Source organism: Gracilinanus agilis, chromosome 4, assembly GCF_016433145.1.
Source record: "Gracilinanus agilis isolate LMUSP501 chromosome 4, AgileGrace, whole genome shotgun sequence".
In the NCBI taxonomy this organism is placed as follows: domain Eukaryota; kingdom Metazoa; phylum Chordata; class Mammalia; order Didelphimorphia; family Didelphidae; genus Gracilinanus; species Gracilinanus agilis.
Genome location: NC_058133.1, coordinates 357,901,194 through 357,925,487, shown reverse-complemented (window position 1 = coordinate 357,925,487; position 24,294 = coordinate 357,901,194). Strand labels below are relative to the sequence as shown.

General features: G+C 33.0%; 1 protein-coding gene across 1 annotated transcript in view; it reads left to right on the top strand.

Moving 5' to 3' along the window:
* Positions 1–24,294, top strand: part of SEC63 (SEC63 homolog, protein translocation regulator) — an 89,392-nt gene that overhangs the window by 22,516 nt on the left and 42,582 nt on the right. The window contains exons 2-8 of the mRNA XM_044676665.1: positions 10,051–10,150; positions 13,872–13,986; positions 15,469–15,581; positions 21,347–21,408; positions 21,973–22,031; positions 23,269–23,319; positions 23,713–23,821. Coding sequence (XP_044532600.1) covers positions 10,051–10,150; positions 13,872–13,986; positions 15,469–15,581; positions 21,347–21,408; positions 21,973–22,031; positions 23,269–23,319; positions 23,713–23,821 — 609 coding nt within the window. The remainder of the gene's footprint in view (positions 1–10,050; positions 10,151–13,871; positions 13,987–15,468; positions 15,582–21,346; positions 21,409–21,972; positions 22,032–23,268; positions 23,320–23,712; positions 23,822–24,294) is intronic.

Here is a 24,294-nt window from a genome sequence, read left to right as displayed (position 1 = left end):
TGCTCACAAAGTTTTAATTCTGTTCATAATAACTTCTGTGAATCAAGATTCCCTGTCCTGTTACTGTCATCCAAAGTAATAGACAAACTAGAGACTAAACATATCATATGTTATTTCTTTGCAACATTATACCAAGAATTGGTTGACAAGGAACAAAATCGAAGATTGTACTAATTTATTTAACTATGTTCTAATAAGCATTTAATAACTGTGATACTGAAAATGTTAAATATTGAATAGTTTTCTTTTTGACAAATTAATTTAAAAAATTAATCTATTTTATTTCTTATTACATATAGGTGGTAAACTTAGATTTACTCTCTTTTGTATTGATTTGAGGGTATGGGAAGGTATATTGTAAGCCAAAGGATATGGAGACTAACTAAAAGGTTGGGAACCCCTATTGATTAAAGGTTGTATTCTTTACAGTAAAAAACAAAACAAAACAATAGTGACTTGTGTTCTTGGGATCACTTTAGCAACCATTTCTTATGCTTACATATTCTTTCCTAGAGAAAATCATGGAGTTCTTGTCTGTACTTAAAGAAATATGATTTTAGAGCTAGATAGTACTATAGTTAATGGTCTAGTTCAGTGATGGGCAAACTTTTTAAAGAGGGGGCCAAAGGAAAGGAAATGCTCATCTGTCAGTCTGTTTCTAAGGCAACTCTTTCAAAGTTTCATTGTATTGGATCCTACTCATTGTATTTGTCAGATTAGGAATAATGTGCAGCCGGATAGAACATTTCAGCGTCTGGCCCGTGGGCCATAGTTTGCCCATCACTGTCTAATCCAATCTCTTCCGTCTATTGATTAATAAACTGAGGCCCAGAAAAGTTAATCAGTTTTCTCAAGTACATAAAACTAGTTAGTAGCAGATATTTTTGATAATTTTAATCTAGTGCTTATTTTCTACTACATTGTATTATCTTTTAAAAAAATTCTCCATAGCACTCTGCCATGGGAGAATAATAAATATCTTTTCACTGACAAATCTGCAAATTTGAAGTCTTTGAAGGGGAAAAAGAAATGAACAGAAATTTAAATATACCATATGAAATTTACTGTCATATGAGGTATTTATTTAGCTCTTGTCTTATTACTGGGAGTTATAAACAATAAAGGTTTATTTCCCTTCAATCATAACTTTTCCTTTCCTTTTCTTTTCTTTTCTTTTCTTTTCTTTTCTTTTCTTTTCTTTTCTTTTCTTTTTTTTTTTTTAAAGAAACCCTTACCTTATGTCTTACTGAGTATTGATTCTAAGGCAGAAGAGTAGTGAGGGCTAGACACTTAGGGTTAAATGACTTTCCCAGGGTCACACACAGCTAGGAAGTGTCTGAATACAGATTTGAATTCAGGTCCTCCTGACTCTAGGCCTAGCACTCTATTCACACTGTACTACATAATTACACCAATCATGCTTTTGTCAAAAAGAAAACTTTTGCCCCCATCTCCTCCCATCTGTTCTTTCAGACCTGGTCCTGGGTCAAAGATTTTGTAGGAATAAGTTCACTTATTTGCAGTCCTTTAGGAACTTACTTAGATAGAAGGAGAAGTATTCTTAAAGTGAGAGAAGTGCTTAGAACAAAAGAAAATACAGACCAGAAAATAAAATGATTGGTTTCATCATAGTATCATAAACAATAATTATGTTAATTGCTGTTTCTAAACCTTTCCTTCTTTCAAAGTATATAAAGTTGGTTTATCCCAGTTACTCCATCATCAAATTTCTTTTCTATTATTACTCTTGGGCTACTGAGTATCCCTGAAGAAAGTTTCAAAGTAGAACTGTTTTCATTCACAGGAAATTTATGATGTGTCATCTCTGCTGGATCCTTTTTGTTAATAGTACTTTTGCTCTAATCTTACTGAACTTTTATTTCGTTGCCCAGAGCAACTGTCCAGTACCTTTTCCTTTTTTATCAATTTTCCCTACCTGCCTCTCTAATTGATGATGACTTGTCCTCTGTCTTCTCAATGGTATTGGAAGCATTTTCTGCTTCCTCCTTCAAAACTTCTGTTATGAGTTCTTCTTTCTTGTTGCAGAGCAAGAGCTATCCCTATTCAATGCTAAGTGCTTCTCATCTCTTTCTTTTTAGATAGCTGTAACAGTAATCAGCCCATAGTTTCTTTCCTTTTTACTCCACATCTGCCCACAAATATGAGTATATTTACAAATGCTAAAAAAAGCCTTCAGCCAATTACATTCATGGCCAATGTCCTCCTTACTTTTTTATTCAGTATAATCTTTCTTGATTTTAACCAAATTTCCTTCACTGAAAAACTTGACCATCCCTGCTATCTAAATATTTCTTCTTCCTTTAACTTTCAAGAACTATCACATTCTTTCTAATTCTTTGAGTTTCCTTTCTCATCTCTTGCAGATGTGCCTTGAGAATCTGCCTTCATTTGTTCTCTTTCTTTTTGCAAGCTTATATTATCCCAGGACCTTAAGTAACTTCTCTAATCAGAGGACTTTCAAATGTGCATATCCAGCATTAATCTTTCCTTATTTCCAGATTTATATTTTCATCTAAACTGTACTTAGATGTCATGACATTTATCTAATTTGGGAGATAAGAGTGTTGTGTATGAGGAACAAAAAAAAGTAGGTTGAATCATAGAGTGCAAGAAAACTAGAAAGGTAGGAAGAAGCCAAATTGTGAGGGTTTTAAATGACAAGTATCATTTTATATTTGATCCTGGAAGAAATAGGGAGTTATTGGAGTTTGTAGTTGGAGAGGATTGGTAGTGACTTAGAGCTGTTTAGGAAAATACTTTGGCAGATGAGTGGAGGATTAATAAGAGTGAGGAGAGATCTGAAGTAGGGAAACCATTATAATAATCTAGTTCAAGTTAATGAGATCCTTTATTAAGTCATCTTCATGTGGCCTTTGTGTATAGAAAGAAGACACACATATTGTAAAGGTAGAGATGATAAGACTTGATAACAGATTAGCTATGTGAGCTTAATGCAAGCGAGAGTAAAGGAAGACACAGCGTTTTTGAATCTGGGCAACTGGGAAGTTGTTCCCTTGAGAGTATTTGGAAAGCTGGTGTAGGGGGAAATTTTGCAGGAAAAAACCAGATATTCTGTTTTGGACATTTTGAGTTTGAGAGGACTATCTTCTCAAAAGGGACAGCCATTTTATAGTACTGATTTAAAAGGCAGCTGGTGAATGATGCAGAAGTAGTTTAGTAGAGAGATTAAGTCATATACACATATCTGGGAATTGAACCTGTGGGAGCTGATAAAAAGGCTGGACTATACAGGGAGAAAATAAAGGTCCAGAATTAGTGGCATCTCTTGGATGAAGATCCAGGGAAGGAGACATCAGAAAAGACCAGGCAATATCAATGTCTTGAAAAACTAGAGAGGAGAGAGTATATATATGAGGAGCGGTGATTAATGGTATTCGAATAAAAAAGATGAAGCTTGAGAAAAAAAAAAACTTATAGATTTGTCAGTTATGTTATCACATTGATAACTTTGGAGAGAGTTATTGCAGTTGTATGATGAGGCAAGAAGCCAATTTGTAGAGAGTTTAGAAGAGAGAGAGGAGAGGGAAGTGGGGTCAAGTGAATAAGCATTATTAAGTGGCTAGCTACCATGTGCCAGGCATTGTACTAAGTGCTGGGGATACAAAAAAGAGGAAAAAAAACCAGCCCCTCCTTCTAGGAATTTAGTCTAGTGGAAGAGATAACATGAAAACAACTCTGTACAAAGAAGATATATACTGGATAAGTAGAAGATAATCAACAAATGAAAGGCCCTAACATTAAGGAAAATTGGAAAAGGTTTCTTGTAAAAAATGGGATTTTTAAGGAAGCCCAGGGGAAGAGATGAGGGAGGCACTTCACATATAGCTTTTCAAGCAGTTTATCCAGAAGGAATAGTCAGATCAATGGAGGATTTTTGTTATAGTCTGAGAGAAACATGTGTGTGTTGTAGATCATAGGGAAAGCTAGTAGAAAGGATGAGATTAAAGATTAAAGAGAAAATGGGGATGATAATGGGTCAATTTGCTGGAGTAGTTGGAGGGGAAATGTGGTCGAGTATAATGAAGGGGGCAGCTAGGTGGCTCAGTGGATTGAGAGCCAGGCCTAGAGACAGGAGGTCCTATGTTCAAATTTGACCTCAGACATTTTTCAGCTGTGTGACCTTGGGCAAGTCACTTAACACCCACTGCCTAGCCCTTACTATTCTTCTGCCTTAGAACCAATACACAGTATTGATTCTAAGATGGAAGGTAAGGGTTTAAAAAAAAAAGGGAGCATATGAAGAGGAGTTGGCTTTGGCAAGAATGGCCACCTCTTCATTGGAGCTAGGGAAAAGAGGAGGAGGAGGAGAAGAGGGAGATCTTATTGCATGGCTTCAAGTTTCTGGTGAAAGGGGAAGGTGCTATGGAAGCCTTGAAGGATCAAAAGGTATGGAATAGCCACTGTGGCAAGTGGGTTAATGAAATTGGCCAGAGATGTGTAAAAGATTTGCTTTGCTTTAGTGAGAGGACTAAGTGAAATAAAGTAGATGAGGTTTATTGTTTGCTTAGCATAATTTCATGATTTTCTCCAGCCATGTTGGATAATGTAGAGTTTCGCTTACCTGGGTGTTAAACTAGGGAAAGAGATGAGAATGGCTCACTGTATAGGGATGATGGCCTGGGAGAGAACTGAAAGATGGAGAGATTAGAGACCATTGTTATGATGAAGAACAAGATTGGGACTGTTATTAGGCTGTGGGGAAATTAGAATAAAAGAATTATGAGATAAAAGAATTTTGGTATTCATGAATATGGAACTTTTCTGAGTGAGCAAGATGTAGGATATGACCATCTCTTTAGAGCTGATCTGGAATTGAGTGGTAGGTTATAGGAATGGAATAGATTGGGAAACTGGAAAATGAGGGTATTTCAGGGAACAGTTTATATATTGAAGTTCCCTAGATAAGATGGCCAGAGTTAAGGTGGTGACACTTTTGAATTTATGCTTTGACTAATTAAGGAAGGACAATATTCTGGGAGTTAACTTATAATACCAGTATCTAAGATTAGTCCATAAATTTGAATAGCATTAACCTCAAGAGAGGAGAGGCTGATGAGAAAAAGTGGTAGAAGGAGAATTTGGAAGTAACTATGGGAGCCATAAGTTATTCCAGGCTCTCCCACTGTAACCATTAATTTCCTGATATGAGTGAAAGTTTATCCAGTATCAGAAAGGTTTAGGATAAAAGGAAATACTTAAGATAATGTTCCACACACATTAAATGTTTAACAAAAATTTTTTGGGTAATGATAGTTTTTTATAATAAAGGTATCAGTGGTTTAATTGAAAGTAATTTGGTAAGAAAACCATGGCTAAGGTAATTTAGTAAGAAAATCCTGGTAAGAAAGATGGCTAGTTAGTACTGATACATATAATAGTGATGGCCCAGTGAGTAAAGTGGAATTTCCATCTTGGGATACTAAATCCTTATAATCACAACCTTACTTTTGTCATAGGTGCTTTAGTTCTCAGAAATGTTGTTGGCAGTTATAAAGCTCCTTATTTGTTCTGTTGAATCTCTCAGTTTTTTCTTCCCTGTAGAAATATTTTAGTTTTCTTTGGGGTAGAATCTTAACTTTTATTTAATATTTCTCATTTTATGCTTCAGATATTTACCTAGAGGCAGTGTATATATGACAGAGGAAACCGTTGCTATTTTACATATATTGCTTGTGAAGACAGCATTATATTTAAAATGTGTTATGGAATTCAGGTTTGAAAATTGGTTGGGATTTTATTTGTATTCTATTAGCAAAATGAGTGTGTTCAATAGAATAATAATACAGGGTAAGAGGCTAGTTGGCATTTTAGAATTTCCCAGGAATAGGAAGTATTATATATTTAAACAGAGGGAAAAGAGTGGGACAATAAAAAGAAAGTTACCTACTGTTCACCTAGGGTTGTAAGAAAGTGGCACTTGTGTACCAGGGACTGTACTAGTTTATGGGAATTTAAAGAAAAAAGGAGCCAATTTCTGACTTTTAAGGTTTATCATGTAAATTTATAAAATACATGTAGCGTATAAAATATTTGCTCAGGAAAGACTTCATATAGAGAGGTATCCACACTCAAGCACAGTCTTAAGGAAATGGGATTTCAAAAGTTGTTGATGAGGAGAGAGAACAGTCCAGGCACAGGGGATAGTTAGTATAAAAGCACTGAGATGGAAGGATAGATGGACCCCCAGAGGGGAGTAATTTGTAACAAAAATGGAGAGCTAAAAGGGGGGCTAGGCTTGAAATATTGTGAGGAATAAATTCCAGGAATAAGAATATTAATTTATTTGATTCTAGAAGTAGCAAGGAGGCACTGGGATTTATTGAGGGTGGGTAGGGAGTGGGGTCAGAGGAATAAGGGGAGAGGTATGTGCACATGTAACATAATTAGATCTATGCTTTTGTAATAATTATGTAAATAAATTCATTTTTTATGTAGAATAAATTAGAGTGGAGAGAGACTTTAGATAGGGAATCCAAATAGGAGGCTGTTGGAGTAGTCCCTGTGAAAGGTGATGAAGGCTTGAATTAGAGTGACAACAGTGTGAGTGGAGAGTTTACAAATACTTCATAAGGATTTTGTAAGAATGAATGTTCTTATTCTTATTTTACAGTTAAGGAAATTGATACTGATTGGAAGTGGCTTGCCCATGGTCATACAGATATATGTAAGAAAGAGTTGGAATTCAAAAGTCCACTAATGAGTTCACTGTTCTTTTCTGTATACCAATCTGCTTCTTTTTTGTTTATATAAGTATACAATAGGTGCCCGGGGGGCTTTTTACCCTTCCCCTTCTTTCTTCTACTCTGTGGAAGCAAAATATTAGCTTTCCAATTTATAGATAAAATAAAGTAATGATTAAGGCTTAACTAGAAATTTACTAGGTCTAAAAATTTATAAACTACTAGTTGGTAATCATAACAAAGTAGCCTCTGTGCAAATTCTAGCATATACTTCCAAATATTTCTCAACCTGAAGTTTAGAGCCATCTTAAAATCCATTGATTCCTTGTTATCTCTAGTATGAAACATAAATTCCCCTGTTGGTATTTAAAACCCTTTACAACTTACCTTTCCAGTCTTGTTTTATATTACTCCCTTTTATACATTCTGCGGTCCATCCAAACTGGACTTCTTAATTTCCACTTACATATAGCAATCTTCAGTCTGTAATTGTACTGGCTATTCTCCATGCCTTGAATGTATGTTTCTCATCTCAATCTCTTAAAATTCTTAATTTTATCAGAGCTCAATTCAATATTACCTTCTATTTTTTTATATCTGTCCTGCTGCATGTGTGCCCCCTGCCCACATTTACCCTGTGTATATTTTATCTGTGGGTATATAGATAGATACATACTTATTTTCTGTGATAGAATGTAAGTTCCTTGAGAATACGAACTGTTTCAGTTTTCTCTTTATATCTAGTGCCTAGCATAGTACCTGACAACATAGTGGACATGTAATAAATGCTTGTTGCTTGCTTAATCAATATGGTCTGGTCTTCACTTCTTTAGCCTTCTTTTTACACTCTACTACTCTTTTGTACACTTAATCTATCCAGACTTTTCTAACTACTGTTCCTTTTGTAGCTCTCTTATCCTTCATGGCTTGGGTGAAGTTTTAACTGTCAAATGAAATCTTTGATCATCCCAGTGAATATTAATTTATCTGCTCATTTGGTACTTTACTACAAGGTAGTATAGGTTGTCTTTTATGTTTGTTTTCTGAGTGTGTACACTGCCCAATTCACAGTGGGTTCTTAATATTCATAATATTGATGTATTTGAGCTAAGTACAGATAATATTTCTGAGGCACAGAAAAATTAAATTACATAGTTAATAGTACAAGCAAAATGAGGTTGGACTATATGACTTCTGAAATTCTTTCTCTAGACCTTAGCCTTTGTTTCTTTTTGAACTTCCAATGGAATCGGCATTATCTTAATTTAAAGCCCATTTTTCTTTCCATTTTGCTGTCCAACTCTGAAGTATTTAAAAATATAATATAGTTATATTTGACTTCAAGGGCTATAAGCCTTTAAACTTGAGATGTGGACACTTTTAATAATGGCTAATTACTGTTCTTCTAGCTTAAGGTGGATTGCCCAGTTCATACAGATCTTGATGGAAAAGATTGTTTTATTTTGAGATAGGAAATCTTAGTGGAATGACTTTTGGATGACTTGAACATTAGGCTATAGTGCTTTGGAGTGTTCTCTTTCCTTTGAAGTCTTTGAAAATTACTGTGAACCCTGGATTCAAAGTCAGAAGACCGGAGGTTTTGAATCATAGTTCTCCCACTTAATACCTGTATGTCTGTGAGGAAGTTATAGTCTTTGTGGACGCTAGTTTACTCATTTATAAAATAAGAGGGTCAGACTAGATTACCCTGGGTTCTTAGAACCTGGGGTTTGTGAACTTGTTTTAAAAAATACTTTGATAACTATATTTCAGGCTAATTGATTTCCTTTATAATATTATGTACTTTTTATGTATTTAAAATATTATTCAGTAGGGTTTCATAGGTTTTATCAGAATGTGAAAGCAGTCTATGAGAAGATTCCTCTGGCTTTAAATTCTGTGATCCTAGTGAATATTTGTTTAGGATAATAGTGCAGAGCCAGCATTTGAACTCTGGAGACTCATGAATCCAACTTCAGCATACTAATGTAGATTTAAAAAATATATACTTTTGTAGTAAGCACACAAACTTACTATTTGCAAAGTGTTTTCCTTACAACAACTTTGTAAGGTATTAGAAATATTGAGGGGAGGAAAGGGGACATCTAGGAAATATCTGAGACAGAAATTGAATCCAGGTTTCCTTATTTCAAATTCTTTTCTCTTTCCACTAGCTATGCTGCCTTTTACAATATTTAAGCTAATTAATATTACCATATTAATTATACTATATAATATTCATTTCTACTTTAGTCAAATTCTAAAGTAAGAATAAAATTGTGGTTTTTTTTTTCAAATTTTCTTAAAGACTTATTTGTGGTTTGGCAGGTGGTAGATGTCTCTAGGTTTACATGTGTGTATATACACATACAAACATGTCAAATTATGTAATTGAAATATGTAGATGTATCTATACACATGTATATATAAAGTATATAGTTTTGGTAATCTTAATTAGATTTAACCTTACTTTTACTTCCTTTAAAGTTTCAAAATAGCTCCAATTTCCAGTATAAATTTGAAAAAACTGATCAATGTGTTTGAGAGTGTTTAAGTCCAGAAGGCCTGATAAACCTTTTTTTTTTTTTTTTTTTCCATTTTTCACTTTTGAAGACAGTTCATCAGATTTATTGGTGGTAATATTAATAATAGCTAACATTTGTATACTACAAGATTTGTAGAATGTTTTACAAATATCTCATTTTAAAATTACAACAATTCTAGGAGGTAGATGCTGTTATTATCCCCATTTTACAAATGAAGAAATTGAGGCAAACAGAAGTTAAGTAGCTTGTCTAGGGTTACACGTCTAGTTAGTGTTTAATGATTGAATTAGGTCTTCCTGACTCTAAAGACACTGCTGCCATTTAATGCTGCCTTTAGCAAATCTCTTGTTGAATCTTAATTTTGCTTTGATATATTTAATGCCTTTTATTATCTCACAATTAAAGAGGAAATAGGAAATTATTCTTTTTGGAAACAATTGGCCTTACAACTGTAACCTTTTGGGATGGAGGCCAATGTTAGATAATCTATTTTCTCTTGTATTTCAGTTAGAACAACTATTTCTGTTTCAAGATTCATAGAAAAAATATGTTTAGATGATTTTTCATGTTATTCAGATTTTTAATTTACAAAACATCCTTTATTCTGATTGCAGTAGCAGAAATCTTAAATTATACTCTGATCTTTTAAAAAAAGTAATTTAAATCACAAAATTTGTATGTCCCAACATAGTATAAAGATTAACATAGTTAACTACTTTTACCTTTGCTATGAAATAAGAGGTTAACTGTCTCTTCTCTTTTTTTTTTTCCCGTTTTGACAGAGCAAACACGATTAAAAAATATCAGAAAAGTATATGGAAGATGTTTATGGTATCGTTTACGGTTATTAAAACCCCAGCCAAATGTAATTCCCACAATAAAGTAAGTATTGATTCTTCATTCAGAAAGTATTTGAGTGCCTAATAAATGCAAGGCACTGTGCTGAGAAAAAAATTGAATTCCTGCTCTTGGAAGATTAAACATTTTTGTATGTAAATATTTAAAAAGGCAAAATGTTCTAAGGGCTTTAAGAAGGGTACAAATAAAGTTGTGAAAGTTTAGAGAAAGATTAGCTTATTTCTGTGATGACTGGGTGGGATCAAGAAAGGCTTCCTGGGAGATGGGATTGAGTAATATCTGGAAGGAAAGATGTAGAATTTCAACTAAGTTCAAATTGGGAGGAAGACATTCTAGACAGAAGAAATGGTATGAGCAAAGGAGAAGACACTGGAAGTATAGAATATTGGGTAAGTCTAGTAGTGCAGTTGGGTTAGAGTAGAGGGAAGTGGATTTGGAAAAATAGATTGGAATCAGACCTTTTAAAGTGCCTTTAATACTGTGCTAAGAATTTGGACTTTATTCAGTAAGTAGTAGATAAATCAATCAATAAGCATTCATGAAATATCTACTATATGTGAGGCACTATGTAGATTACTGGGAATACAAAGACTAAAGTAGTCTTTGCTACCAAGAAATTTTGTTGGGAAAGACGACATATAAGGAGCTACAAAAATTGCATAACAGTTGAGGGGAACAGGGAAGCCTCATATTTAAAGTGGCGTTTGAGCTGAACTTTGAAAGAAAGTAGGAATTTTTTAAGAGTGAGGAGGGAGTGAATTTCAGTCATTGAGGGGAACCTGGACAAAGGCACAGATATGGGAAATGCAGTGTTGTATGTAAAGAATGACAATTTTTCTGGACTATGTAGAGGAGTGACATATATATATATATATAAAATAAGACTGGAAAAGTAAGTTGAGAACAGGCTGTGAAAGGCTTTGAATACCTAGTAGAATTTGCATTGATCCTTCAGGCAAAAATGGGGAACCACTGAATTTTTGTGGAGCAGGTCAGACCTGAATATTACTTTGGAAACTGGAGAGTAGTTTAGAGAGGGGAGAGATGGGAGATTTTGTGCTTTAGGAAAACTATTGGGACAGTGATGCATAGGGTGGACTAGAACACAGGCTTCAGATAGGAAAACAATTGAAAGTGTCTTGTCCATAGCCCTTGAAAAAAGTTACAGGTGTTGAAACTAGTATGATGGTGGTGAGAATGGATTGACATGGCTTGGTGGCTAGAATGGAGGTTTAAAGGAGAGAGAGGAATCCAAGATAAATGACATTTTGATCCTGAGTGCTTAGGAGGCTGGTGGTGCTACCAATGGAAACAGGATCATTAGAAGAAGCCCCCTTCTGTGTCATTGCTTTTTGTTTATGATGCTTCCTGTGCTCTTTTCTCTAGCCTTCTTAGTTGATTTCCTTTTCATCCTTTAAAACTCAATTCATATTCCTCCTCTATTAAATATTCCTGATCCTTCTTGTCAGCAACAAACCTTCCTTGGACTTTTCACAACTGTTTTTTGCAACCTAAGTGTGTTTGCCATTTAATGATATATTATAATATTATAGGTACTGCTTTTTTTTTTGTTGTGGTTTCTTACACCCCCCCCACCCCCAATTAAAATAAGCTCCATGAGGGTAAAGACTGTTTCATATGTAAGCTTGGTATCCCAATTGCCTAGCACAGGATTCTTTACAAAAGTAGGTGCTTAATAATACCTGACATAGTACTTTAAATTTTGTGAAATACTTTACATATATTGTCTCATTTGAGCATCAAAACAACACCACCATGCAGTTAGTATAGATAAAATTATCCTTATTATACAAATTATAAGGCTGAAATTCTGAAAGTTTGGGGAGTGGTATTTTGAGGGAAAGAGTTGATGAGTTATGTGATAGGGATATTGAAGTAGAGATGTCTAGAAAGCAGTTAGAAATGTCAGACTGAAGGTTAGAAGAAAAGTTTTGATTAGAAATATATTTGCATAGAGTCTTAACCTGGAGTATATGCTGCAAGTTAGGAAGAAAAGAGAATTGAGTCTAGAAATTGAGAATATTGAGAAATTGAGAAAACAACTGTGCAAAATCCCTATAATTATGAGTAAAAGAGGAAGAGAAGCCAGTGAGGGGGACATAACCAAATTTGTCCTCCTCTTTGTTTATGCTGTTATTGATGCATTTAAGTAAGTCTTTTAAAACAAATTTCTCATACTCTTACACTAGCAATAGTACTATTTATTTTTTATTTATTTTTTAATTTTAACTTTATTTTGAATATTTTCCCATAGTTACATATTGCACGTTCTTTCCCTCTCCCTCAAACCCCTGTAGCCGATGCACAATTCCACTGGGTTTTACATGTATCATTGATTAAGATCCAATTCTCAATAGTACTTTTTAAAGAAGTACTGTGATAAAGATAATCAGATCCTGGGGCAATATTATAGCTCGATAATTAAGAGTTTTTTTAAAAAACCAAATAGGTTTAATTAAAACATTTTGATTTTAGTATCCTTAGGTATTTTTATTTAAAATTTTCATTTTCTTTAAATATATGAGAAGATGGAGAAATGCCTTCCTTCTCATTTGTGAGGTGCCTTCCCAAGTTTGCCAGTCTTGTGTTAACAGTAACAACTACAACAAAAATCAAACCTCAAAAAGTTCAGTGTTTTTTTCTTACAATTTGTAAAGGATTAACTTTGTCTATTTTAGACCTCAAATATATTTATATTTAATGTAAAAGGTAGAATTAATCTTGTGTTATGAGTAGTTTAAAAATTGCTTGTAGCATTTTAAATGTAAACTTTAAAATATATGGTTTAATAAAGATTATGATGAGACATTTATGTAAATCATTTTTATTCCCCTTTTCTGCTACCTGTTGGTATTTAAGTTGATACTTGATGAAATTTAGGCTTAAATTAGTCTTTAGTTATTTTCTTTATATATAATTTATTTTACTGAGAACTCTTAAGAATTTCTGATTCACTTTAAAAGCTTAGAAGCTATTTAGCTTTAGTGAAAAGGTAGATGAGTATACTAGCTTAGGTAGTTTAAAAAACTATCACGAATCTGAAAGTTTCTTTGGTCCTAGAATAGTTATTAAAAATTAAAAATTAGTCATTGTAGTTCCCAGTTTGTCTTTTTTTCCCCATTCTTAATGCAGAGACCAAGTGTGGGAAATCTTTAAGAAATATTTTGTGAACATGTTTTAGGAAAGACCCTGCTGCTTTTTTTTTTTTTGGTCCTTGTCTCACTACCCAGTGCAGAACTGTTCTGTTAAATTTTCCAAGTTTCCAATGTAAACTAACACACCCAAGTGTGCACCTTACTTTTATTTTCAGTAAAAGATGTAAATGGATTAGTCCAGAAACTTTTAGAGATCGTGTCCCCATATTATACCTACAAACTGTGAGCTCCCTGCATTACTCCTGAAAGTGGAGAGAGGAAGTGCTCTCATTTGGCTGCTGGGCAGAGAGGCAGAGCATGTGAAAAATGTCCTCAGGCATTGTGGAGAGGGGGAACAGAGCTATTCCCTGTGGCATGCCAGAGGCATGTGTGCCATGTCTTTGCCAACATGGGATAAGTCTATTAGATATTTTTATGTTGTGTTAAATGTTGTGGCATAATTTTGTTAAATTGTGAATCAAATTTTGTATTTGTTGTTTTGATCATCTTGTTTTTTTTTTGGCAGTTTTCAAACAAATCAAAGTATACAAATCTGTTTACATAATACTCATTTTTTTCCCCCCAAACAGGAAAATAATTCTGCTTGCAGGGTGGGCATTGTTTTTATTCCTTGCATACAAAGTTTCCAAAACAGACAGAGAGTATCAAGAATACAACCCTTATGAAGTCTTAAAATTGGATCCTGTAAGTAGTGTTTTTTGTGTAATGCACATTAATGAACCCATGAAAATTAGTGTAGACCTAGGGCCTAACAGAAATCAGATAGTCGACAAATGAGAGCTCAGAAATGCATCTCATAGTTTTGCTATTATTTTTTTTAGGGTATTTTCATCTGAATTATTTTTTTAACTATTTGTTTAGCCATTCCGTTGCTGATAATTTGGTGAGCTGGTAAAATACTTAAGTAATCAAAAGTTTTTTCCTCTAACAAATATCTGTGAAGCTGGTTAAATGATCAGATTTGAAGAATCTGAGATGTAGACATGTACAAGATCCAGTCATAGATTTAAAACTGGAAGAGACATAAACCTAAAGTGAACACTATAGATTAGTCAGTATTTATTAAGCACCTATCATTATCTTAGTTGTGGGGATACAAGAATGAAACTGTTTTTGCTGTCAGGAAGCTTATGTTCTATTGGGGGAAAAAACATGTACATGTATAAATATATATTCAACATACATAAAAATAACTACAAGTTAACTTTTTTTGGAGAGAGAAGAAGGCACCAGCAACTAGAGGAATCGGGAAAGGCTTCATTTAGAAAGTGGTGCTGTTAGCTGAGTTTTGTTGGAAACTAGGAATTCTAAGAGGAGGAGATGGAGGGAGGGCATTCTGTCCGTGGTAAAATGATCTTATGAATAGAACCATGATTGAGTGACATTATATATAATAACTAGAGAAATCCAAAGTTACATAAGGCAAAAATTGCTTAGAATTTGTGGCAGAAGATACAGAGGAGAACTTAAAGTTCACTTATGACAGACATTCTTCTTCTACACCTTCCTTCCCATGCAAAGTGCTATTTCAGATTGATGGATAACTAGGAAGTTTCTTTTCAAGTGTGCATAATATTTTACAATGGAAAAGGACTTTAAATGGAGTTTAGTTTGGCTGCTTTATTTTACAAATAATGAAAACAAGCCCTCCTTCAAATTGAGGCTTGTCCAAGATCTCCTGGGGGTGGTACAGATAAGGCTTGATTTCTTCTCTTTCCTTCCAGTTCCTTCCACTTTCCCCATCCATACAGTTAAACAGATGAGTGGGATGGGTTGAGCCTGCAAAACATGTTCATATAATAATGTGTTTGGATTGCATGCTATAAAGTGTGGTTTGTGTTATTATATAGAAGAAATTTTTGTTTATTGATTTTTATTTACTAATCTATAAATAACTTAGAAATAATTGAAAAAAATATAAGTAATTATTAAGACATTAAGTTAATCAAAGAAATATTGGCAAACAAATGGAACTGAGTAATTTTTAATATTTATGTTGCAAATTAAACTATTAACACTTGACTCTTTTAGCTAAAAGCTTTAATTTAGTCTAAAATCCTTCCATGATTCTAAAATTGAGAGTAGTATTTTACTTTATGGAATGGTGCCTGGATTGTATATCTTTTGTAGTCTCACAGACTTTATATTAATATTTTTTTCCTTTAGGGGGCAACAGTAGCAGAAATTAAGAAACAATATCGTTTACTGTCACTTAAATACCATCCAGATAAAGGAGGAGATGAAGTGATGTTCATGAGAATAGCAAAGGCTTATGCCGCGTAAGTATTTTGTTCACATTCTTTAGTATGTAGTAAACATTTTAATATACTGGTAAAAATAGTTTACTTTTTTACTTAAAGCAGAAAAAGAAAACAAAAGTTCTGTTTTGGTTATTATCTTTCTTATTAAATGTTGAATTCTCATGTTGGTGTAATTAAGACTTGATTTCAAGTAACTTTAGTTTACATTTTGACAGGTAGTTTTTTCATAGGAATTTGTTGAATGATCAGGTAAGGAAAATGACATGTTAATTAAACTTTTTTTTTGAAGTGTTAGGCCCTTCACTCTCTCTTCTTTTTCTTCCTTTTCTTCCCTTTTACCCTAATGGTTTAATGTCTTCTTTCTTACCCATCTTCTTATCATTTTATCTGTGACATGGTGTATGTGTATGGATATATATAAAAACATTTTCCTAAATTTTTTTTTTCCTTTTAGAGGTTCTATCTGATTTGCTCTTGAAGCTTCCATCTTTAGTCTCATACTTTGTTATCTTTACTATGGCAGCTTACTTCCCTTCTTGTTTCATATAGGATATTTAGGGTTTTCTTTTGGATTCTTACCAGTTTTTTCTTTAAAGAATGCTTTTAAAAGTTCTAATTTGTTTTTCCCATGTTGCCTAAACTTAAAACAGTTTAGTATAGGTGTGTATATATGTTCATATTTTCTACCATATTACTTGGTTGTATTTGTTGCAATGCAATTTCTACAGACCATTTTAGTTGCAGAAATGCTTAACTTTTTTTGTTGTGGACCCCTTTGGCAGACTGCTAAAGCTTATTCCTTCTCAGAATAATGCATTTAAAAACAAAATATATAATATATAGGATTATAAAAGGGAACCAATTATATTGAAATACATTTATCAAAAATTTTTTTAAAGTTCAAAGATCCAGGTTAAGAAACCTTGTCCTAGTGTGACCTCTTTCTGTCATCTGTCCCCCTTTGAAAAGGATTCCATAGTAATAATAGTTAAAATAATAGTGGTAGAAATTAGTAAGAAAGTCTTTCTACTGTGATATTCATTTTTCCTATTCTTCCCAAATTTTTTTCTGATTTGTTTTTGTTACTAAAATGAAATCAATGATTGATAGGGAAATGTTAGGACGTAGGGAACATGATAACATTGCCCATTATATTCTCTCATCTGTTAAATGGTTATGGCCTGAAGAAAAGAAGAGTTTTATTTTGAGGAGAGTTTGATTCATGCATGTTGAATACTGGCTGTTCCTGCCCCAGGAAGTAGGACCAATGTTGCTGTGATGGAAATAATTGAATATATGAATCTTTGCAGAATCCTTGCTATACTATAAATGGCATCGCTCAGAAAAAGGGATAATTTGCCCTAAATTCTCAGGGCTACCAGTGGTACTGTTAGAGGTCACTGTAGCTTTAACCTTTAAGTAATTTTTTAAAAAACTGCTTGCAAAATGGTGTTTTCCTCGCCTTCCTCTTGACTCCTAAAAAAGATATAAAATTATCTCATGTCCTAATTCTCCCTTCCCCCTTTATATCCTTTAAACCCCAAACAAATAGTCATTCCTGGGAAAAGATCCCTAGAGCAGTAATTTACTTGGAGATGGAAGTTAGATGCTGAAGTAACTGACAGATCACAGTTCACAAACTTAGTCTAATTTTAAGTACTTTGTACCAAATCAAGATGATAGTATAATCCTTTACTAATTACTGCTACAGTAGCTCTCAGTCATCTATAATGCTCAGAAACGGTATAGAAAATATGAGAGCTCTGTTCCTATTCTCTTATAGCTTTTTTTTATGGTGAACTCCAGAGAATAGAGAGATATGGGACTGTCAGAGTCCTTTGAAGATTTCCTGGGGTGTTGAATATATGATTCTTGTATATGGTTACAAAAGTGCTTTATACATAGAATCTGCTGTTAAGCCAGTTTTTCCCTTTGCTGCAGTAGTCCAGAAGCATACATACCTAAACCAAAGGTTAGGGTACAGGGTAGAGTTATGAAAAATTTTAACATAAACATATAGGTTGATTTAAAAAACTTTATAAATTATGATTTTAATAGTTTTGTAATTTTGATGTTTTTCTTCATTATCAGCAAGACACTTGCAGGTTTGATTTTCAAGGAATCTTACCAAACCTTGCTAATTTATGTTTTCATTCAGTGAATATTAAGGAAATATTTAATTTTACTTAAATTCTTCAAACAGATATAATTCTTTTAGCTCACATTTATGTACTTCTTTGAGATTTATACAACCGTTTCACTTTTAAAATAAATTTTATTGCTCTCTTTGGGGAGCCTATGCTGATAGTTCACTTGAATTTGGAAGTTTTCAACTTCAGTAAACTAATTTGAATGTATGTCTTCCTTAAATCTGTCACCAATATAGTAAGCCCCCAAGAAGAAGGTGCTGCTTAAATATGGGTAAACCAGTTCAGATTTGAAGTGGAGCAGGTTAGAATTCCTGTGCTGATTGGTGGTGGGATCAGGTCTCTGGATGGCATTTGTCTGAGCAAGATGGAGAGATCCAGTCATCTGTTTACCTGCCTGTCCCCCTGTCTCCCCAATGTATCCTGAAAGCTATATGATCAGTGTTTAGTACAGTTCTGAGCTCAAAGGGTATGCTTAATAAATGTTTATTGACTACTCTTTCTATATTTTTTGCATCCTAATCTTTATTCTTCCAGTCACCTATCCATTTTGAATTTAGTGTGGAATATGGGGTAAGATGTTGAATCAAGCCAAATTTTTGCCAGACTACTCTCCATTTTCCCCAGGATTTCTTTGCAAATAAAGAATTCTTTCCTAAGTAATTTATGTCTTTGGATAATTCAGTTCCATTATTTTTTATTTTCCCTCTTTATGTATCAACCTTATTAGGTAGAAGGTACAAATATTCTAACATTGTGACAGAGTAGGGTTTAAAACAAACGAGTTATATTTAAATTCAGAGAATAGGAAAGCTATGTTAATGAGGTGCTTCTAGTGTACCACAAATGTTCCCTTTTCAGTTAAATAGTGATTATTGGAATGAGGCTTCTGGTGATAATTTTAACATTGACAAATAGTCCTTATGTTGATTTTCTTATGAAATTAAAAGGAGTTTCCATTTAGGAGAAATTTGTTTTAAAAATCCTTATTATATTTAAGTTTCTATAATTATCTTTTCATCTATTCTTATAGTTGGTAATTGTAATTTTATACAATATCTTCTGAAATTTAAATTGTTCACTTACTATTTATTCTATACTAGACTGAAGTGTTTTGAATGATTCAATTTTCCAGACACTGAAATTTACCTCAAGTCCTGAGACTTTGAGCAATTTTTCATCAGAAAATTCCCAAAATATATTACAAATAATATATTAAGTGTATTCAGGTCATAATTTAACTTTTTCTTTATGACTTAAGGTTTTCTTTGTGTATATAAATAGTAGAATGTAGGGGAAAGAAGAGAGGATTTGTTGTTAGAGAATTTTAGTTGAACCTTGGCTCTGCTATTGAGGTTACATCTATGACCTTAGGGAAGTCCCAATTTTTCTGGGCCTCATTTTCCTTCATTGTAAAATGAATTGGATTATATGCTCTCCAGGGCCCATTCTAGCCCTGGTGCTCATATATATAGTATACCCCTCAAGGATTATTGAATTGGGTGTTGGCTCTTTTTACCTGTCTCAATGATTTCAGTGCTTTTCTGTTTAGCAAATGTTTTTATTCTTTTATTGATGCCATACTCTATAATATGTTTTTTTTAGTTGACTGTTTTCCAGTTAAACTACAAATATGTAATATATATGATAACAGTATTTCTTTTTAATGTAAACTTTATATTCATTATCAAGCTCTGAACAAAATGGATGATATCTAAAGGGGAGAGGGCTAAGTAAAGAGAAACTAATGCCAAAGGATAAAAGAAGGATGAGAAAGTCAGATTTATATTAACACTCCTGGCAGCATTAGAAAGGACAGTGGGAGATAGATATAAATACACATAAGGAAGGAATATGGCCAGAAGGCCAAAAATTGGAAAAGAAACAGAATATTTACTGAACTCAGAGAATACTTGTATAATGCTATCCTAGTATTTTTTCATCATGGGAAATATTACTTGACTTAAATTAACAAGGCTAAAAATCCCTGAGCGTAGATTTAGGTGCCGATCTATTCTTTTATATTGATATTATGTTGATTAATCCAAAGAGCCAAAAGTGTATTTGATGATTATTAAAGATGCCAGAGATATTTATGCTTACTAATTTTTAAGTTCATAAGAAGTTTAATCTTTTAAAAATAGTAGTAGCAGATTTTCTTCTTTGTCATTATAGTAAAATTCAGATTTTTCCATGATCTTATATTTGAGTATTCTGAAAACTTAGAAGATCATAATTTTTTAAAGTGTTCTCTCTCTCTTAGTTTTTTTTTTTGGGGGGGGAGGAGGGTAGGTTGGGTATAGGGGAAAAGAAGAGACATAGATTTTTGTTAATTGAAAAAAATTTAAGAAGAAAATCTAATAGATCTTAAAAATTTTAAAGTTTGGGAAATAGATTTGATTAAATTTAGCTTTGAAAATCAGAGTTGACTATTGATCTGTTCCCATGCTTCATTTGCAAAATGAAGAGATTGGATAAATACCCAATGGGGCCATTCCACCTCTAAATCGATTATGTTATGTGTCACTAGCATCTCTCTTAGATTATAAACTTATTGACTGTAGAGACTCATACTTTCTGTGACGTACAGTGTCTTATCTTATGCATAGTAGGTATTGGGTATTTGCTGAATTGAATAGAAGTGAGCTAAAGGAAGACTATAAAGTAGAGTAAGCAGTGAATATGTGGAGATACTCTATGAGTTCAGATGAAAAGACTGTTATTAGTAGAGTTACTTAATAGGATGTTGTGGTTAGATGTTTTGAAAATCACTGGAGTTGTGACTATATCATACCCTCCTAGTAGTTCTGAAGGCCTGATCTAAGCAAATCCATTCACCTAGCTCTCACTAAATGGTATTCATAGCATGGATATGAAGGTATGTACAATTACTATATATATATATATATATATAATATTTGTGATATCCTTCAAAATTCCATATTTTGTATAGGTTGTAATAGATTTTTCCTGAAGTTAAAGACCTGTGAACCAATTTGGAAAGCTATTAGGACTCAGAATGGAGAGTAGAATTTCAGGCTTATATTTTCTGATGTCAGGCTGGATTTTGGGAAAGAAACGGCTACAGATTTCTTTTAAAAATGGATTGAGGGGGCAGCTGGGTGGCTCAGTGGATTGAGAGCCAGACCTAGAGATGGGAGGTCCTAGGTTCAAATCTGGCCTCAGACACTTTCCAGCTGTGTGACCCTGGGCAAGTCACTTGACCCCCATTGCCTAGCCCTTACTACTCTTCTGCCTTGGAACCAATATGCAGTACTGATTCTAAGACGGAAGGTAAGGGTTAAAAAAAAATAAAAATGAATTGAGTATTTTAATTTCTAGTTGGAAAGCCATGATATATTAGAGCATTTTGACTAAGAACCAAAATTCCTGGATTCCAAATTAGTCTCTTTGATTTACTTTGTTACTTTGGTTATGTTACATAATTTTTGTGGACCACAGTTTTCTCATCTCCAACAGAAGAATCATAATAACTATCTCAAGGTTGTTGTAAAGATCATGCTGGGCAAAGTATGTGAAAACATTTTGAACACTGTATGTCTTGGAGGTACAATGCAACATTATCATTATAAGCATAGCTTTCTGATTTTTGAATTTTTATTGTTTTAATGATAGCTTAACTGATGAAGAATCTCGGAAAAATTGGGAAGAATATGGAAATCCAGATGGGCCACAAGGTAATGGATCTTAAAATTTCTAGTGTTGTAGAGGTGGATATTACAAAACTATAACTAGATTAGAAAGTCTATCTTTACTATTTTGGAAGGTAAGATAATAAGTATGAATATTTCAGAAATTTGAGTGAAACATTATGTTCTATATAAAGTGTCATTTAACTACCTTTTCCCTCCTTTTCTGAGAAACTACCTTGAAGTCCTAGGCCCAGATAATTCGTAGGGGAAAAAATACAATCAATAAATAAATATAATCAGTAAAATTGTTAAAATACTTCAATCTAGCATATAAAAGATGCATGAAAATTCTAATTTTTTTTTACTGTTTTCTTTAAATTATTGCAAAAATTTAGGTCCCAAAGTAGAAAAAAAAATTCTTTTTGGAGTTATTCAGCAAGAAGTTGAATACTAAATTCTCCATTAAAATTTGAAAATTATTGCCTTGTAAATTTGAGAATTATAAATTTAGCATACTCTGGTACTTTTACTTTTTTTTATCTCATATGTAAAGTCTTGTATAATAAGTTAAAATTCCTTTTAGAAACTTGGATGTTTTTGTCCTCTTAGCCACAAGTTTTGGAATTGCTTTGCCAGCTTGGATTGTGGATCAGAAAAACTCAATTTTGGTAAGTTTTCTCAGTTTCAAAGCTTTAGAAGTAGGATGGGGCATATATATGTATGAGACTGCCAGATGCAAGTTTAGATATTACCCTGTTCTTGTTATGTATTGTTTGTAACACTTAAGATAATGAGAGAGGAAGCTGGTTCATTTTTATTGCTTTTGGGGAGGGAGAGTGAACTATGGTAGCAGAAATTCTAAAAGTACTCACAAAATCTAAAAATAGGTGGCAATTCCTTCTTTTGAAAAGTTTGAAAATAACTTCTAATCCACTGATTGGCAACCTTTCTTATATGTTTATCCCCACTTTGTGGGATTTAAATTATCTGAATTAAAAGTGTGGCACTTTTAAGAAGAAATAGTATCATAATAGTAATGTTTGTTGCAACTCCAAAAAAAAACACCTTGTGAATCACTTATTAGTTGAACAGATACAGGAGATAAAAGGCAGAGTACTGTTAAATGGATAGCAGTGGATTTGGAAATAGAGCACATGGTTTTGAATCCCATCTATGCTAATTAACTATCTTTGTGCAGCCTTCTGCAAATCATTTAACCTTTTCATCTTCATTTTCTTATCTATAATAAGGAGTTTGGATTAGATTATCCAAAAAGTTCTAAATTCTAATCTTATGTTATGACCTATGTGCCATTTTTACTTATTGGCTTGCTTTGATTCATGTAAAAGTATTTTAAAAATATTTTTAGTTTAAAGTATCTGCAATGATTAAATATTATTTTGTTTTATGGTAAAATGACTGCTCTATAAGAATCATTGTGACTGGCCACTGCAATCTTATCAATTTTCTATAGGGATTTTATGCTTTGGTATGAATTGTGACAGTGCTTGCCAGGTACTATCTAGAGAACTATTAGAAGTAAAGGGAATCAGTAGGTCAGGAATCTAGATTCACACAAGACATAGTTGTAAAAGTCAGAGCTTTGATGATAGGTCAGGAATAGATAGATAAGACTAGGCATAGAAAGACCAAAGCCAGGAATCCAGGATTTAGCTTGTGGGAGTCAAAAGCCAGGATACCAGGCACATCTGATATTAAAATGTTATAGCTCATATAAGGGATTTGTCTACACTTGTAAACAAGTTAGCAGGTAATGGTAGATCCTAACAACATCTCTTATTGTAAAATATCTCTCTTTCCTAATCTTGTCTACAGAACGTCTCATAACAATTCTTGTATTCTTCATGATGTAGGTAACTCTTTTTTCCCTTTTTCCCATCTCAGGTTTTGCTTGTATATGGGTTGGCATTTATGGTTATCCTTCCAGTTGTAGTGGTAAGAATTTTAAATGGGAATTTATTATGTTTTTTAGAAATAGTCTCAGGATGGAATAGTTGTGAATGTTACTAAATATTTGAGCCTAAAAGTTAGAAACCTTATTGTGTGTAATATTTTATCTAAAGTAATTTTCACTTGATTAATATCGAATTAACATGCTGAACATATTATTGTTCTCTTTGGCCTAGTCTTTTATTTAGATCACTATTATCTTATGTTCTTTTCTAAAAACAAATTTTAGCTGAAACTTAAACATTGATGATATATGTTAATGTCTTGATTAAATGTAGAAGGGATTTAAATTTAACTTTGTCTAATATAAGCATCAGCTTTTGTTGTTGATCTGGAATAAACTGGTATTCAAACCAAATTTCAATTTTTATGTCTTAGGGCTCTTGGTGGTATAGATCAATACGCTATAGTGGAGACCAGATCTTAATTCGCACAACTCAAATCTATACATACTTTGTGTATAAAACCCGAAACATGGATATGAAACGTGAGTAAAGCAAATGTGATGTTCTGTTATTAGTTTTGTACTTTTAGTTATTTAATCTGTAAATCCTGGAGAATTTTATATTTAGTTAATGAAACTTTTTATTTATTAACTTTTAGAAAAATGCCTGCACTGGAGAAAATCTAATTTCTTACATAAACTTTTAAATATTTTATTTCACATTACTAAAACTATGAAAGGATGCTAATATATTTCACATTTCTCATTGTTTGTATTTGCATTATTTAGTCATTTGGTTATTTTTCATCTGAAATTTTACGCTAAAACCAGATGTACAATTTTGTATTATTAAATAGAAGCAAACCTATGGTATTTAGCATGTTGGAAGAAAGCTGCTAAGCCGTATTTGGGCTTAAAAAGGTAATTTGACCCTGTTTCCTTTGCTCATGGATTCTTTAATGAAGCTACATTTTTGTGCTACAAAACCACTTTTTTAAAAAAATATTTTATTTTTT